Genomic DNA, 17,788 nt, shown 5'->3' with positions numbered 1-17,788 from the left:
AGTAAACAAAATGTTGACCTAATTCCAGTAAAAGAGTGCATGGCAGGGGTCTCGTTTCATATTGTATTGTCTTACAAGAAGAAAAATGTTCTTGTGTAGACACGCTGCTGGAGATTTATATGGACTTCATAGGTTATCTATTCAGCCAGATGAAAGTGTTTAGACTTTACATTCCAGGATTTTCAGAGTTAATATCCTGCCAGCGATAGAAACAATATTTTCACTATAAACAGGTTGAGCTGTCTCAGTGGAGTTCAAGAATGTTTTTATAAAAACTGTCTGGGAAAGTTGAGAAATTTATAACTTTAAAGCACCCTGAAGTGCACGGCTTCCTAACAATTCCTTTCCATCATATTTATATTACAAGTTCTAGTGTCTGTCTATACATGGAGGAAACATCAGATAAGTTACAGTTCCTGTATACCGTGCATCAGTACTATTGCACAAAGTTACAGTACTTTGCAAAAGTCTTGAGTTATTCTTCATTTTCACTTGTATTTTTAAGAAAATTGAAAATAGGTGCCGCAGTTAGTTATTAAAAAGTTTGCAAACATTCATTAAAATAAAGTATATAACACAAAAACAAAGCCTGAAAGCTAATATTGGGTGTGATCACCTTTATTTCTCAACAAAACCTGAACTCCCTCAGGCAGCTTTCTTGTCATTTCTTAAAGTCGTCTTCAGGAATAGTTCTCCAGGCTTCTTGAAGAATGTGATGGCATCAGCCACACAGGGGTAAATCAGTCCATTCTTTCACTTTATTAGTTTGCTTTGCAGTTTTCTTCATTAATAAAATTTATTAATCATTTGGTTAAACCTAACACTGATATTATGAGGCGCACACATAGTAGCATTGTGTGGTTTTTCTAAAATGTTTTGTTATATTAATTATGTTTCTCTTTCTTTGAGTTACCTGGGTTTGGGCGGCGGCTGTTTCCTGTCTGGGCAAAAGGTGTGGCTGAGGACTCTGGGAACAAAATGCCTGCTCGGCAGGACCAACCATGGGCTTACCAGAAGCAGGGGTGTTTTAGGTTTAGTTAGGTTATTCTGTGCTTAGCTAATATTAGGCTGTGTCCCAATTCAGGGTCTGCACGCTTGAAGTACGCGCACTACGCGTACTACGTACGGTGCGTACTATAAGTACGAGTGCGGAAGTGAGAGGCTTGTGAAATGGGACGGTCTAGCCTTCGTCGCGCTGTTCAGGTTGCCTAGCTACAATGATACTAACCACGAGAAACGTTACATACAGCTTTGTGTGACAGAAATGAAGGAGAAAAAATGTTTTGTTGGTCATTCATTATTGTCATGACATCACTTTGATTAGTTGAGTATCTGAGGCTGAGACCACAGGACTGTAAAACATGATTGTTGGGCTTCATTTCTGTGCTGAACAGTTATTTCAAGATTAGTTAGTAAATAACAATTAGCTAATGTTGTTCATGAGACTAAAATCATCTCACTGTGGTAATGTAAATATAATATGGCCAATATTATAGTATTGTCAGATTATTATGATACATATATATATATATATATATATATATATATATATATATATATATATATATATATATATATATATATATATATATATATAACGGCAATGCTCAGTGGCTAGTGGATCTGAGGGCAGACCACAGCGACCTCCCTGAACAGGGTCCAGTAACCATCACAGTGGCAGATATCCAAGAAAGGGTCTCCAGTATGAAGAGTTGGACAGCACCAGGGCCCGACATGGTTCACACCTACTGGCTGAAGAAGCTGACTGCACTCCACGAGCGTCTGGCAGCACAAATGAACCAGCTGCTAGTTAACGAGAGACACCCGGAATGGCTAACTGAAGGCCGGACGGTCCTGATCCCCAAGGACCCCAAGAAGGGACCGGTCCCCTCCAACTACCGACCAATAACCTGCCTCAGTACTACATGGAAGCTCCTGTCAGGCATCATATCGGCTAAGATGAACAGGCACATGGGTCAATACATGAGCGGGACACAGAAAGGAATTGGCAAGAATACCAGAGGTGCAAAACACCAGCTACTGGTAGACAGAACAATCAGCCGAGACTGCAAGACCAGACTGACCAACCTGTGCACTGCCTGGATTGATTACAAGAAGGCCTATGACTCAATGCCCCACAGCTGGATACTGGAATGCCTAGAATTGTACAAGATCAATGGGACCCTAAGAGCCTTCATCAGGAACTCAATGGGGATGTGGCGTACAACACTAGAGGCCAACTCCAAGCCCATAGCACAAGTTACCATCAAGTGCGGGATCTACCAAGGAGATGCTCTGTCCCCACTGCTGTTCTGCATAGGCCTGAACCCCCTCAGTGAGATCATTAACAAGACTGGCTACGGATACCGACTATGGAACGGAGCAGTTGTCAGCCACCTCCTGTACATGGATGACATCAAGCTGTATGCCAAGAGTGAACGAGACATCGATTCACTGATCCACACTACCAGGCTATACAGCAATGACATTGGAATGTCGTTCGGACTGGAGAAGTGTAGTCGGATGGTAACAAAGAGAGGGAAGGTAGTCAGAACTGAGGGGATTGAACTACCAGAAGGCAACATTGCAGACATAGAGGACAGTTACAAGTACCTGGGGATCCCGCAGGCAAATGGGAACCATGAAGAGGCCGCTAGAAAGGCTGCAACCACCAAGTACCTGCAGAGGGTCAGGCAAGTCCTGAGGAGTCAGCTGAATGGTAAGAACAAGATCCGGGCCATCAACACATACGCCCTGCCCGTGATCAGGTACCCTGCTGGGGTAATAGGCTGGCCAAAGGAGGAGATAGAAGCCACTGACATAAAGACAAGAAAGCTCCTGACCATGCATGGAGGGTTTCACCCCAAGTCCAGCACCCTGAGGCTGTACGCTAAGCGGAAGGAAGGGGGCCGGGGACTGGTGAGTGTCAGCACCACAGTCCAGGATGAGACAAGGAACATCCAAGAATACATTGGGAAGATGGCCCCAACTGACCGAGTGCTCAGTGAATACCTCAGGCAGCAGAAACCCAAGAAAGAGGAGGGAGACGAGGAAGCATCATGGAAGGACAGGCCCCTGCACGGTATGTACCACCGGCAGATAGAGGAGGTGGCTGATATCCAGAAATCCTACCAGTGGCTGGACAAAGCTGGACTGAAAGACAGCACAGAGGCACTAATCATGGCAGCACAAGAACAAGCTCTGAGTACAAGATCCATAGAGGCTGGGGTCTATCACACCAGGCAAGACCCCAGGTGCAGGCTGTGTAAAGATGCCCCAGAGACAATCCAGCACATAACAGCAGGGTGCAAGATGCTAGCAGGCAAGGCATACATGGAACGCCATAACCAAGTGGCCGGCATAGTGTACAGGAACATCTGTGCTGAGTATAACCTAGAAGTCCCGAGGTCAAAATGGGAGATGCCCCCAAGGGTGGTGGAGAATGACCGAGCTAAGATCCTGTGGGACTTCCAGATACAGACGGACAAAATGGTGGTGGCTAACCAACCGGACATAGTGGTGGTAGACAAACAGAAGAAGACGGCCGTAGTGATCGATGTAGCGGTTCCGAATGACAGCAATATCAGGAAGAAGGAACACGAGAAGCTGGAGAAATACCAAGGGCTCAGAGAAGAGCTCGAGAGGATGTGGAGGGTGAAGGTAACGGTGGTCCCCGTGGTAATCGGAGCACTAGGTGCGGTGACTCCCAAGCTAGGCGAGTGGCTCCAGCAGATCCCGGGAATAACATCGGAGATCTCTGTCCAGAAGAGCGCAGTCCTGGGAACAGCTAAGATACTGCGCAGGACCCTCAAGCTCCCAGGCCTCTGGTAGAGGACCCGAGCTTGAAGGATAAACCGCCCGCAGGGGCGTGCTGGGTGTTTTTATATATATATATATATATATATATATATATATATAGATATATAGATATATAGATATATATCTATATATCTATATATAATGACGTAATGACGTAATCACACTTAAAATGCGTACTTCAAGCGTGCAGACCCTGAATTGGGACACAGCCTTAGTGTGTGTTTTTGTTTCCCCCCCCCCCCTATTGTGTGTAAATGGTTTGGCCAAATCATTATAAAAGCTACCCTCATGTGTCTTTGTAATTAGGTCAGTTTGTGAGTTAAGTTGTGTCTCACTTTGTTTTGTTTAAGCTTCTGTAAATTCCTTTTTGTAGAGTTATATTTAGTTGACCTCTTTTATGGGCCTGCTAAGTATGTTTTTGAATTTTGTTAATTTTGGACTTTTTGAGGGTTAAAATAAAGAAAACCCTTTTTGAAGATACTTTTTTGCCTGTGTCCTCTTTGCTTTGGCTGCTTGGTCCCTCACAAAGAACATTAAAAGCTCTTCTTTGGATGTTGGCTGACTTCTGTTCTCTGTCAAGGTGATCCCACACTGCTTCAATAATGTCGAGGTCCGGGCTCTGGAGGAATAAGGAAATATTTTGTTCTATCCCTGTCAAACTGTCATCATTGGCATTTTTCATAAATTCAGCAAAGAAATGTTTTTTAACCGTAAATTGATGGCACACTGTCATATCTTCATTAATAGTACCGTTCCTGACTTGAATACAACTAGCTTTTCTGCTTTACCACAACCAGTTATGCCTGAGGTGGATCTGAATCCTCCGTTGGACACAGTACAACGGTCTTTGTCCGCCTCTAGTGTGCACATAAATTTGTCTTTAGGCAGAAACATACTGATAAGAGCTGGATCCCCCCTCGTAAGGAGGTCACTGGCTCAATTGAGCTGTGCAGAGCTGCTGGAATCCGTGTCATTATGATCACTGGTTAGTGTCATGGAGAGCTTTTTTATTATACCATTCTTATAATCAGAAAATCGGATCTTTCTGTTCTGCTAATACACAATCATACAAAGTTGTTTTTATTCTCCGGAAACTGTCCTTTTTACAAGGTTTCCACTCATTTTCTCCTTCTCCATGTGTCAGGTGACAACAAGGGAACTGCTATCGCTATCTGCCGTCGCATTGGCATCTTCGGCGAGGACGAGGATGTCTCCGGCAGGGCCTACACCGGACGTGAGTTTGATGATCTGCCTCTCCACGAGCAGTCCGAGGCTGTGCGCAGGGCTTGCTGCTTTGCCCGTGTGGAGCCGTCCCACAAGTCCAAGATCGTTGAGTTCCTCCAGGGTTTTGATGACATCACTGCCATGGTAAGAGCCCAGCAGTGCAGGATGCAAACTAAACCTGTTACCGACACAGAGGTTGTGTTAAAGTGTTGTCTGGTGGTTGGTTTGTCTAATGCATACTTCATCTCCTCCAACCGCAGACTGGTGATGGTGTGAACGATGCCCCTGCCCTGAAGAAGGCCGAGATCGGCATCGCCATGGGCTCTGGCACTGCCGTTGCCAAGTCTGCCTCTGAGATGGTCCTGGCTGACGACAACTTCTCTTCCATTGTGGCTGCTGTTGAGGAGGGCAGAGCTATCTACAACAACATGAAGCAGTTCATCCGCTACCTCATCTCCTCCAACGTCGGTGAGGTCGTCTGGTGAGTGACCTGTTTGACACACACTCTGTACAGCTACACATCTTTCTTTTTGTCTCTGGCTTAACTTCAGCCCATTACCCTCCCTCAGTATCTTCCTTACCGCTGCTCTGGGTCTGCCCGAAGCTCTGATCCCCGTCCAGCTGCTCTGGGTCAACTTGGTGACTGATGGTCTGCCCGCCACTGCTCTGGGCTTCAACCCACCTGATCTGGACATCATGGGCAAACCCCCACGCTCCCCCAAGGAGCCTCTGATCTGGCTGTTCTTCAGATACATGGCCATTGGTGGTAAGTGGAACTGGGTGAGTTTGTATGGATTTTGATTGAAAGTAGGTACAACAGTTGTCTACACTGACACGATCCACCTACACTAACAGGATATGTCGGTGCTGCCACTGTTGCTGGCGCTGCCTGGTGGTTCATCTACGACCCCACTGGCCCCGGGGTCACCTACTATCAGCTGGTGAGTGTTTTTCCTGTTGCTTTCCACTAAACACAGATGTAGACATTTACTGATCTTCCTATCCGTGCAGTCACACTTCATGCAGTGCCACGATGAGAACGAGGACTTTGAAGGCCTGGAATGTGAAATCTTTGAGGCTGCTCTTCCCATGACCATGGCCCTGTCTGTACTGGTCACCATTGAGATGTGCAATGCTCTTAACAGGTACTTCTTTGAATGTGATAGAGGAGGATGTAGCTTGTAAAAAAAGAGGTTTCTTCATGCAACAGATATATTCTGCTCTCACATCTCTTCTTCTTCTTCCTCTTCAAGCTTGTCTGAGAATCAGTCTCTGGTGCGCATGCCCCCATGGAGCAACTTCTGGCTGCTCTCTGCCATGACCCTGTCCATGTCCCTGCACTTCATGATCATCTATGTTGATCCTCTCCCTGTGAGTCAGAAGTTCAGTTTGAAAATCTTTTTTGTTTTAGAAGCTCTAGTTTATGTGGATTTCCTCCGTGGGGTTCAGCTTCATCTGACTTCCATTCTTTTCCTCTCAAGATGATCTTCAAGTTGACCCATCTGTCAGTGGAGCAGTGGCTGGTGGTCCTGAAACTTTCCTTCCCCGTCATTGCCATTGATGAGGTGCTGAAGTTCTTCGCCCGCAACTACGTTGAAGGTAAGCAGCACTTTTATAAATCCACAAGAACAAAAATAAACAGAGATCTGTCCCAGTTCCTAAGATAACAGATAATAGTTTTACTTAATCATTCATGCATTACTACCATCATCTTTTCAGACTATTTATTAATATTTTAACTTATTAAAATTAACCTAGCCTTTATCTAATTTCATTTTAATTCAATCAGGTTTGATTCTGTGTTTTTAATCTGCCTGTTTTCACTTCTCTCCATTCATCATTAACTCACGTAACCCGTTTGTTTTTGTCCATTTCCAGCTTAAATTCAGCCAACCCATCACCATTAACCTGTAACTAAACCAAGGTATTCCAAGGCTCACACTGCAGTGTGTAGCGCTGTGTAGAGACTGTTTGTCTGTTTGTGTATTTGTTGCTATTTCAATGTGTTCAAGCTGTTATCACTGTGACCTCCGGGGTCTCCTCACTACTCATTCATTGAAAATCAAATTGAAAAACATTGGGTATCATGACTTCTGTATGGGGAGACCCTCGAGTGTGTTGATCTGAGGTTTCTGTTTATTGGTTTTTGTTTTTTTCTTCGTGAGATCACCGTGAGCAGGTGAGTAGATCACTTTGTATCTCACCAAGGTTACCTTTTATAATCATTATATAAACATTAAACAAATGTTTTTTCTTAGCACTTTATGATATAGCTGTAAGCAGATAAAAGGTCTGTGTGAGTATTAATTGTTCCCTTTGTCAACAGATTTTACTCTTAATCTCTTTTACTGTTAGCATTATGTGTAGTTTTTTCCTCTAGAGCTGCAATAAACTCCAAAATAATTTATTACATGTTTATATGAAGCTTATAAATAATAACAGTGACTTTTTCATAAAGTAAGCCCCACATTTAAAATGCTCTCCCTTGTAAATAAAGGCTTAAATTGTCTTAAACTTCTTAAACTAGCTTATATTTCTGAAAGAAAGTCATACTGTGAAACTGTTCTTTGTTCTCCTTATGAAGACAAATCGGGGATGTAGCTTTTTTTATGTTTAAACCCTCAAACTCTGGAACCTACCTTCAAATATGAAGTCTAACAATAATTTCAAGCAGTTCTTAAAATACACCTTTTTAATGAGACATTTAGCTAATGTTTCCACTAAATAATAGATCGCTATACAGCCTACGAGTGAGCTCAGCCACATTTAGTGGTCTGGTAAATAAAGAGCATGTGCATTTTGTCTTTGTCAGTATCATGTTGGCCTCCTACTTCTGTCGTGTCAAAGTTTGTTTGTTTTCATATTTCTGTTTATATTCAACAGGATTTTGTGCAGAATTTAATTTTATGTATTGCTTACGGATAAAGTGCTTAAGAAATTTAAGAAAACACAACTATTTTACAAATCTGTAAAGTTTTTACATTTCTTTGGGGGGTTTAACCAAGTTCATGTTCTAATTTGAGCCAACACACCAGACCTGACTGAGAAGTCAAAAGCTAAGTGAGGGTAACTGTGGTTCAGGGGATTGGGAAGCGCTTCTGTAACCGGAAGATCGCCAGTTCGATCCCTGGGCTCTCTGTCCTGGTTGTTGTGTCCTTGGGCAAGACACTTTACCCTACCGGTGTTGGCCAGAGGGGCCGATGGCGCGATATGGCAGCCTCGCTTCTGTCAGCCTGTCCCAGGGCAGCTGTGGCTACAACCGTAGCTGCCTCCACCAGTGTGTGAATGTGAGAGTGAATGAATAGTGGCATTGTAAAGCGCTTTGGGTGCCTTGAAAAGCGTTATATAAATCCAATCCATTATTATTAAACACTGAAGCTAATTTTCTGTTCAGCAATGTAAAAAAATAACTGTACTGGCAAAAAAGTAAGTAAAGTCCTCAGTAAGTAACTGGCATTTGAAGTAATAATGTGCTTTATTATTTTGTAAAACAGTAAATTTATAAATACACGAATGACAATATTTCTTTTTTAGCATCAAAAATATCATTTTGATTAAAGGGCTTGTGTATAAAGGCTGATTAACCAGACCAGAAATATTAAAAAATATTTTAGTAAACTAACAAAACTGTTAATTTAGGGCAGCTGACCACCCTTACCTTGGTGGTCTTATAAATTTTTAAGCACTGTGTATTTGTGTGTCTGTGTGTGTGTGTGCGCGTGCGCAGGTGTCTGTTTATATGTATGTATTTCTGATGCATTGCTTGTATTTTGTAGTTTTAATATGTTTTTATGCTTGTGAAGTCCTTTGATCCTCTACATGCCATATTGAGCTGTACACAAACTGAATTTTGTGAAGCCCTGTCACTTTAAGTTTGAGAGACGCTATCAAAGTGTCATTCTTCTTATCACACGAGAAATCACGTAGTTTTCCTTTGTTTACCAAATCACGTGTCTCTGGTCTCTGCAGCAGGTACAGAAGTTAAATAGAGATGTAGAAGAAGAGGATCTTCAGGGCTGAAGAGAAAGAAGCGGAGGAGAGAGAAAGATCACAGCCAGAGAGGGGAGCCATAAAGAAGAAAAAGACTGAAAAAAGAAAACCTTATGGAAAAAAAACAAACAATAAAATTTGTTTAAAATCTGCAATAAAAATAGTCTCTGTATAAGGAAGGAGATTGAATTAAAATGAGGGGAAGTATCCTGATTAACCAGATAAAGCAGTAATATTTATGATTTTATTCTAAGAAGTAAAGTATGTATTAAAGGTGATTATTTTTTTTGTTAACCTTGGATATTCTCAGCTGTTGTGTTTTTGCGTCCTCTGTCCATTTTCATATGACTGACTTTCCAGCTCATTACTTTGATTCTAGTCTTCGTTGCTCGTGTCTTGTGCAGCCTCCCTGCTTTAGCTGGGCTCTGTACAGTGTGGTGTAGGGTTGTTTAAAATGACTTCATATGGGCAGAAAATCCACTTGCTTTCAGCCGCCAGCGCTCTCTATGACCATGCGGTCAGCGGACTCAGTTGGAGGTCTCGTGACATAAAATGGACATGTCTACTCAGTCACAACACTTTTGGTCTTATATATTGTTTACTTGATAAGCTGCAATAAAGTGATGATTAAAAACTTGTGAATTTATTGTGGAGCATGTTTTTATTGGGAGTACATTTAGATGACCTCCTCTGGAAATGCCACGAGGATGAGTGATTACAGTGTTCAACATCCATACATATTAAATGTGAGTCAAACCATTTTAATTTTATAGCAACTATTTTGGTTTTTTTAGCCCATGACGGATTTTTTTTGTTTTTCGCTTCTGCTGTTTAAGCGTGGCTCAGCGACAGTCATCAGTCTTTGGTTTGCACAGCGAATTCCAGAAACCCCCGGATCCATTAGATGAGGGTCCTGAACGGTATGTCGACGTCCTTCATCTGCTTTTCATAGTCTTCATCAAACAGCTTTGATTGCTCAGCTGTGAAATGGTTTTTCCAGTCACCCACTTCACCTGCATATGAAAAGGAAGACAATTTTGTTAAGTTGGAAAATTTATGCTAAAGCCTCTATCAATGTTTTTGTTTTTTTTGTTTTTTTGCACAAATGAATAACTGACTGGTGCTTAAAAAATGTTTTCCAAAACAGTCATATGTAATGCCCACACAGTGTCTCATTTACCGCTAATACATTTATTAAATTATAACATGTAACATACAACATGCGTGTAAACACTGTTCACATTTTGTATCACTGTGGATTTTAAATCAAAAACTGCAAAGTGCAGAATTCCAGCTTGAACTGCTCCGGATGTTTTTCAGCCATTTTTATATGTAGTCATTAGATGATTGATTGACAAGCAGTTTCTTGAGGCCATGAAATTTCAGAACTTATCAAACAATCCTTTTATTTAAAATCATGTACGTTTGTTAAACTCATTTTAAGCCTGTGAAAATGTGAGGTTATCTGTATGACTAGCTGTAATGTTTAGCCCCATACTTTTTTAAAAACCTGGACGTCTGCATTTCAGTTACATCTTGACTGTTTGAGTTAAGATCCACTGTGATGTGTACAGAGGTAAAACTCCCAAAACTGTATCTTTGTTTATAGATGTAATTATATTGTGCTGATTAAATACTTAATGACTGGTTTGTTAAAAGTGAGGGGGAAAAACTGACCATATAATTGTTGCAGAAGCCCAGGCTAACGATGCCTTGTTTGAACTAAAAATCCTCCAAAACTTTAAATCGACTCTAGTTAATATCTGCCAACAGACTTATTCATTTGAGTGTTAAGTTGTTGTAATGTATAAATAAAATAGAAGCGAGAGCTCAAAATCCAGGGACCTCTAGGGGGTGCCCCTGCACTGAAGGACAGGTAGCAGAGCAGTAATTGCTGCCTTTGAGGAGCTCAGACTGTTCACAAGTTGATTTAACCTTGTGACATTATTACATGAAGATATTTGTGTGTCTGAGACAAATATAGGTGTTCATGACATTTTAACTGCCCTACGTAAGGCACTCACTGGCGACTGAGATTGACTTTCCTGCATATCTTTAATTTAATAGTGCACCTTTTCTCATGAAAGGAGAGATGGACTTGTCAAACACCAGAGATGGAACGCAGGAGTAGTTGGCCATCGGGTTCTCCTTCATGTTTTTAAAGGAGGTGAGCTCCACGATTTGGCTGACGACCTCATCGGAGACCGACAAGTCCAGGTACTTCATGATGCGCTCCACTTCACGCCGAGGATTCTGGGAAAATAAATGTGACAGAGTATGTGCGGAGACTATTAATTTTTAAAATTCATTACAGATGTTCAAACAGATAAAACAAGAGGGGGTGTCACCACATTACGACTGAAAACAGCAAATACCTGAAGGTAACGGAAAAAGTAAAATCATAAGAAGTGATAAACAAAACACTGCAAACCGGTGAGGAGAGATTACATAACGGAAATCAAATTGGGAGAAGCTGTTAAATGGGAGTTCTTCCTCCTCACTGTGGACAACTTGTCATGGTCTCCGCTCCTCGTCAGCTGACAGCCGTCAGGTGTTTTGTTTTTGTTTACCTTTCTCTCTCACCTCTGCTCTCCCTTTCTCTCTCGCCCTCTTCCATTCTCTCTTTCTCCTGCCGGGGCGGAGCTCAGTATGGGCTCCTGCCCCTGGCCTACGCACCTGGAGGTGATCAGCACATCTGTCGCTGATCATGAAAGATTGGAACCCTTCTTAAGAGGGCGAGTCTGCTCTACTCGTCGCTGGATCGTTGAGTCATCAGCGTCAGTCGTCCTGTATTTTGTAAAGTCAGTTTATGAGCATGTCTGAACCAGGAGACTAATGGTTTTTTTTCTGCCTGTGCATAGATTGCCTCTAGACTTGTTCTTCCCCTGTGCCTGGCGACTGAACGGGAGCAAGAGAGATAAAGGAGAGGAGATGTGCTAGGACTGAATGGAAACTTTCCCTTCCTGGACTCCTGCCTCTTTCACTCCTGGACCCTGGAACCCCGGCCCCTTTTTCCTTTGACACTATTATGTGTATATATGAATTCCACTGTAGGAAACACTGTAAATAAATGCACCTTTTGAAGACACTAGTGGTCTGCGCGTGAGTCCGATCTACGAAACCTGACAGAACGATCCAGCCACAACATGGACTCAGCAGATCAGAATACCATCGGTCAGGCACTGGCTGCCCAAGAAGCGGCGCTGACTCGCCACGAACAAATGTTACATCAGCTGCGAGGTGAGATCGCTGCACTAACTCAAGCTGTTTCCGGTTTGACTACGCCAGGGGGAGTACAGCCAGGGACCTCCCAGCCGCCTCGCCCTGCCCAGCAGGAGACACTCGCGGCGGCTACGGCCGGTCCCTCATCGGCAGCCACCCCATCCTCTGACGGTCCTCTGCCTTCGCCTGAGCCCTTTTCAGGGGAGACAGAGAAGTGCTCTGGCTTTCTGGCCCAGTGTTCATTGATTTTCCGCGAACAGCGGCGTTTTCATAACAATGACGGGGCAAAGATTGCGTTCTTGGTACAGATGCTTCGTGACCGGGCTTTGAAATGGGCCCAGGTCGTGTTAAACTCCAACCCGGAGATCTCTTTTGAGAGGTTTGTGATTAACTTTAAGACTGTGTTTAATCAGGGCTCTGGAGTCGAGGCTGCGGCGCTCCGCCTCCTTAACTTTAAGCAAGGTAAGCGGAGTATGGCAGATTATTCAATCGACTTTTGGATTTTGGCAGAAGAAACCGGCTGGGGACCGGATGCGCTCAGGAGCACATTGTTAAATAACATCCGGGAAGATCTGAAAGATGAATTGATTATGCGGGACCTACCCACTGCTTTTGACGAATTGATGTCGTTATGTATTAAGGTGGATGAGCGGCTACGAGCTCGTAGGCAAGCACGGAACTCCAGTTCCCAGGAGGCCGCAGGGCCGCGATGGGCGGAGGCTTCGGCCGATTACCGGTCCTCCCGGACATCAGGGGGCGCCGACGGAGAGGTACAGCCCATGCAAATCGGCAGCTCTCACCTAACTGCTGCAGAACGTCAGCGACGCATCACGGCCGGTGAGTGTCTGTATTGTGGTAATAAGGGACACATGATTGCCTCCTGTCCGTCGCGAGCAAAAGGCCGCGCCCGCCAGTGATGGTAGGAGTACTGGTGGGCGGTTTGAATCAGGATAAATCTCCTCCACGTTTAGCCCTGCCGGCTAAGCTTCTGGTCCATTCCGAGTGTCATTCACTTTCTGTGCTTATTGATTCTGGAGCAGAACAAAATTTCATTGACTCTGAACTAGCTAAACGACTCTGTGTGACTGTGGAGTCACTACCCCACGTCTTACGCGTCACGGCTTTATCAGGGCAGCGCCTCCCCGACATCACACACATCACTGAACCGCTCACCCTCACACTGTCTGGCAATCATTCGGAGGAGATTAGTTTTTTTGTTTTTCACTCCACTCAGACGCCGTTAGTTCTCGGTCATCCCTGGCTCCAGCAACACAACCCCACGATTAATTGGCAGAAAGGAGGCATTACGGGCTGGGGAGAGGAGTGTCATATGACTTGCCTTAAGGCTGCCGTACCTCCTAACAAATCTGTCACCGGCCCAGAGCCACCGCGGTCTTCCGACTTAGCAGATGTGCCGTCTGTTTACCACAATCTCGCTGAGGTGTTTCGGAAGGACCGAGCCCAGTCGCTGCCACCCCATCGGCCCTATGACTGCGCCATAGACCTGCTGCCGGGAGCTCCCTTACCAACCAGCCGCCTCTATAGCCTCTCGCTGCCGGAACGGGAGGCTATGGAGAAATATATAACTGAATCTCTCGCTGCCGGCATTATCCGGGCCTCTTCCTCACCCGTCGCAGCAGGTTTCTTCTTTGTGGAAAAGAAGGATAAGACCCTCAGACCTTGTATTGACTTTCGGGGACTCAATAACATTACGGTCAAGAATAAATATCCACTGCCTCTGCTCACCTCCGCTTTCGAACTTCTCCAGGGCGCCGTCATTTTCAGCAAGCTGGACTTGAGAAACGCTTACCACCTGGTCCGGATTCGGGATGGCGATGAATGGAAGACGGCGTTTAATACCCACCTTGGACATTTTGAGTATCTGGTCATGCCGTTCGGCCTCACTAACGCACCTGCAGTATTCCAGGCTCTGGTCAATGATGTTCTAAGGGACTTTATTAACCGATTTGTGTTTGTCTATCTAGACGACATTCTGATCTTCTCTTCCTCCCAGGCGGAACACGAGACCCAGGTCCGGCTGGTGCTGCAACGCCTTCTGGAGAACCGGCTGTTCGTCAAAAGCGAGAAATGTGAGTTTCATGTGCCCTCGGTTGCCTTCCTAGGGTACATAATCGAGCGGGGAGATCTTCGACCCGACCCTGTGAAAGTCAAGGCTGTTGTGAACTGGCCAGAACCAAACAACCGTCGCCAGTTGCAACGCTTCCTTGGCTTCGCTAACTTCTACAGGAGATTCATACGGGACTTTAGCAGGATTGCCTTACCATTAACTCAGTTAACCTCTCCCAAGCTTGCTTTTCAGTGGAGTGACGCTGTCCAATCAGCCTTTCAGGAGCTCAAGAAACGGTTTGCTTCAGCGCCCATCCTGGTCCAACCTGATACCACTTTTCAGTTCGTGGTAGAGGTCGACGCATCCGACTCAGGGGTGGGGGCCGTCCTTTCCCAACAGAGGGAAGGTAAGATGCACCCTTGTGCCTATTTTTCCCGTCGTCTCACCCCTGCAGAACGTAACTACGACGTGGGCGATCGGGAGCTCTTGGCGATTAAGCTCGCCCTGGAAGAATGGCGGCATTGGCTGGAGGGCACCACTCAACCCTTCGTGGTCTGGACCGATCACAAAAACCTGGCCTACCTTCAAACGGCGAAACGTCTCAACGCTCGACAGGCCAGATGGGCCCTGTTTTTCACCCGTTTTCACTTCTCAATCACCTACAGACCCGGTTCCCGAAATGTCAAGCCGGACGCTCTCTCCCGTCAGTTTTCCGCTGCTGACGAAAAGGCGGATCCGGATTCCATTCTGCCGGCAACCTGTACTATTGGGGTCATCACCTGGGAGATCGAGGCGGCCATCCGGGCGGCTCAGATAGCCGAACCGGATCCGGGAGGGGGGCCCGTCCACCGACTCTATGTTCCACGCTCTGTCAGATCCCAGGTTCTGCAATGGGCTCACACGGCCCGGTTCTCATGCCACCCAGGGATACATCGCACTGTCAAGTTTCTCCAGCGGTACTTCTGGTGGCCCTCACTCACCCAAGATACTCGGGAATACGTCACTGCTTGTACGGTCTGTGCCCGAAACAAACCATCGAACCAACCCCCGGCGGGTCAGCTCCATCCGTTATCCACTCCTTCCAGGCCATGGTCTCACATAGCACTGGACTTCATCACCGGGTTACCTCCATCAGCAGGTAACACTGTCATTCTCACCATAATCGATCGTTTCTCTAAAGTGGCTCATTTCATTGCTCTGCCTAAGCTTCCCACAGCTCTAGAGACCGCACGCCTACTCGCCACTCACGTCTTCCGCCTGCATGGGATCCCGGAAGACATAGTGTCCGACAGAGGGCCTCAATTTACTTCTCGGGTCTGGAAAGAGTTCTGCAACTCCCTGGGCGCAAAGGTCAGTCTATCCTCGGGTTATCATCCTCAGAGCAACGGCCAATCCGAGCGGGCCAACCAAGAACTGGAGACCGCCCTGCGCTGCGTCGCCTCCACCAATCAAACCATCTGGAGTGAGGAGTTGCCGTGGATCGAGTACGCCCATAACAGCTTGACTGCCTCTGCCACCGGCCGGTCTCCATTCGAAGCTTCCTTGGGATATCAGCCTCCTCTTTTTCCTGCTGTGGAAGGTGAGCACTCTGTACCCTCCGTCCAGGCTCATCTGCGCAGGTGTCGCAGAGTTTGGCGGGCAACTCAAGCGGCCCTACTGCGCACGAAGGAGAACAATAAACGCATCGCAGACCGGCACCGGACTCCAGCACCCGAATACTCTGTCGGCCAGAAGGTATGGCTTTCTACCCGCTTTGTTCCGGTCAGGACTGAATCTAAGAAACTTACACCCACCTTCATTGGCCCTTTTGAAATCTCCGCCTTGGTCAATCCTGTCTCTGTGAAGTTGAAACTCCCTCGCAATATGAGAATCCATGATGTTTTCCATGTTTCACAACTCAAACCTGTCCGGTCTAGTCCTCTGTGCCCTCCTTCCAGGCCCCTCCTCCCGCCCGGCTCGTGGATGGCTTGCCGGCCTACTCCATCACTCGCATCATGGACTCTCGGCGCCGTGGGCGTGGCTGTCAGTATCTGGTTGACTGGGAGGGTTATGGCGTGGAGGAGCGCTCCTGGGTCCCTCGGGCGGCCGTTCTGGATGTGCCCATGCTCCGGGAGTTTCACCGCCTGCATCCGGACAAGCCTGGTGGGTCGCCGGGGGGCTCCCGTTGAGGGGGGGGTACTGTCATGGTCTCCGCTCCTCGTCAGCTGACAGCCGTCAGGTGTTTTGTTTTTGTTTACCTTTCTCTCTCACCTCTGCTCTCCCTTTCTCTCTCGCCCTCTTCCATTCTCTCTTTCTCCTGCCGGGGCGGAGCTCAGTATGGGCTCCTGCCCCTGGCCTACGCACCTGGAGGTGATCAGCACATCTGTCGCTGATCATGAAAGATTGGAACCCTTCTTAAGAGGGCGAGTCTGCTCTACTCGTCGCTGGATCGTTGAGTCATCAGCGTCAGTCGTCCTGTATTTTGTAAAGTCAGTTTATGAGCATGTCTGAACCAGGAGACTAATGGTTTTTTTTCTGCCTGTGCATAGATTGCCTCTAGACTTGTTCTTCCCCTGTGCCTGGCGACTGAACGGGAGCAAGAGAGATAAAGGAGAGGAGATGTGCTAGGACTGAATGGAAACTTTCCCTTCCTGGACTCCTGCCTCTTTCACTCCTGGACCCTGGAACCCCGGCCCCTTTTTCCTTTGACACTATTATGTGTATATATGAATTCCACTGTAGGAAACACTGTAAATAAATGCACCTTTTGAAGACACTAGTGGTCTGCGCGTGAGTCCGATCTACGAAACCTGACACAACTGCTCACAGCAGATCATTGCCCTGTTGGGTTTCTCTCTCTAACACTTCAGGGTATTTAGCTTACAATATAAAGTATGCTGATATTTATGAATTGACTGGTCATGTGAAAAAGGATGTTTATCACGGGATTCTGTGCAGTCCTGTGAAAAACTAAGTACACCTTTACTGCTTCAGTTGGTAGAAGCAAGCTAATTAAATGCGCTTGATTAACTGATCTTCAGGAAGTGTGAGCACCTCTATAAAAGGTTTGCAAATACAGCATATCAACAGAAAATGGTAAATGGCCTGCATTTATATAGCGCCTTACTAGTCCCTAAGGACCCCAAAGCGCTTTACATATCCAGTCATCCACCCATTCACGCACACATTCACACACTGGTGATGGCAAGCTACATTGTAGCCACAGCCACCCTGGGGCGCACTGACAGAGGCGAGGCTGCCGGACACTGGCGCCACCGGGCCCTCTGACCACCACCAGAAAACACCTCATACCAACTGTTAAGTAATCTACAGTTAAATGTGAAGCCATCTGTCCAATAGGTAAAGTTTCACTGAAATTACATAAAATGACATAAAATGGGCATGTCTACTCAGTCACAACACTTTTGGTCTTATATATTGTTTACTTGATAAGCTGCAATAAAGTGATGATTAAAAACTTGTGAA

General features: G+C 45.8%; 2 protein-coding genes across 2 annotated transcripts; one reads left to right on the top strand and one right to left on the bottom strand.

The window, feature by feature from the left end:
* Positions 1 to 4,421: 4,421 nt before the first annotated feature.
* On the top strand, positions 4,422 to 9,332 carry LOC112435262 (sarcoplasmic/endoplasmic reticulum calcium ATPase 1-like). Its single transcript, XM_024803562.2, has 11 exons — positions 4,422 to 4,429; positions 4,704 to 4,804; positions 4,964 to 5,187; positions 5,304 to 5,524; positions 5,613 to 5,809; positions 5,899 to 5,984; positions 6,055 to 6,188; positions 6,297 to 6,414; positions 6,525 to 6,642; positions 6,922 to 6,967; positions 9,013 to 9,332. The coding sequence occupies exons 1-10, from the start codon at positions 4,422 to 4,424 to the stop codon at positions 6,924 to 6,926; spliced, it is 1,212 nt and encodes a 403-aa protein (XP_024659330.2). The 3' UTR covers positions 6,927 to 6,967; positions 9,013 to 9,332.
* A 343-nt stretch (positions 9,333 to 9,675) lies between these two features.
* LOC143419847 (sulfotransferase 1C1-like) lies at positions 9,676 to 12,047 on the bottom strand. The gene is made up of 2 exons (XM_076887478.1): positions 11,106 to 12,047; positions 9,676 to 10,046 (listed from the first exon to the last, which is right to left on the bottom strand). Exons 1-2 carry the CDS (start codon positions 11,257 to 11,259, stop codon positions 9,934 to 9,936), a joined length of 267 nt encoding a protein of 88 aa, XP_076743593.1. The 5' UTR covers positions 11,260 to 12,047; the 3' UTR covers positions 9,676 to 9,933.
* Between the last annotated feature and the right edge of the window lie 5,741 nt (positions 12,048 to 17,788).

Source organism: Maylandia zebra, linkage group LG8, assembly GCF_041146795.1.
Source record: "Maylandia zebra isolate NMK-2024a linkage group LG8, Mzebra_GT3a, whole genome shotgun sequence".
NCBI classification, from domain to species: Eukaryota; Metazoa; Chordata; class Actinopteri; order Cichliformes; family Cichlidae; genus Maylandia; species Maylandia zebra.
This window is presented reverse-complemented; position numbering and strand designations above follow the sequence as displayed.

Bases quoted from the DNA above. Each gene is read 5' to 3' on its own strand.
- LOC112435262 (XM_024803562.2), top strand. The intron at 6,189-6,296 runs GTACTTCTTTGA...TTCCTCTTCAAG, and splicing joins ATGTGCAATGCTCTTAACAG to CTTGTCTGAGAATCAGTCTC. The intron at 6,415-6,524 runs GTGAGTCAGAAG...TTTCCTCTCAAG, and splicing joins TCTATGTTGATCCTCTCCCT to ATGATCTTCAAGTTGACCCA.
- LOC143419847 (XM_076887478.1), bottom strand. From the start codon at position 11,259: ATGAAGTACCTGGACTTGTCGGTCTCCGATGAGGTCGTCAGCCAAATC. The intron at 10,047-11,105 runs GTGCACTATTAA...TTTCATATGCAG, and splicing joins CTCTCCTTTCATGAGAAAAG to GTGAAGTGGGTGACTGGAAA.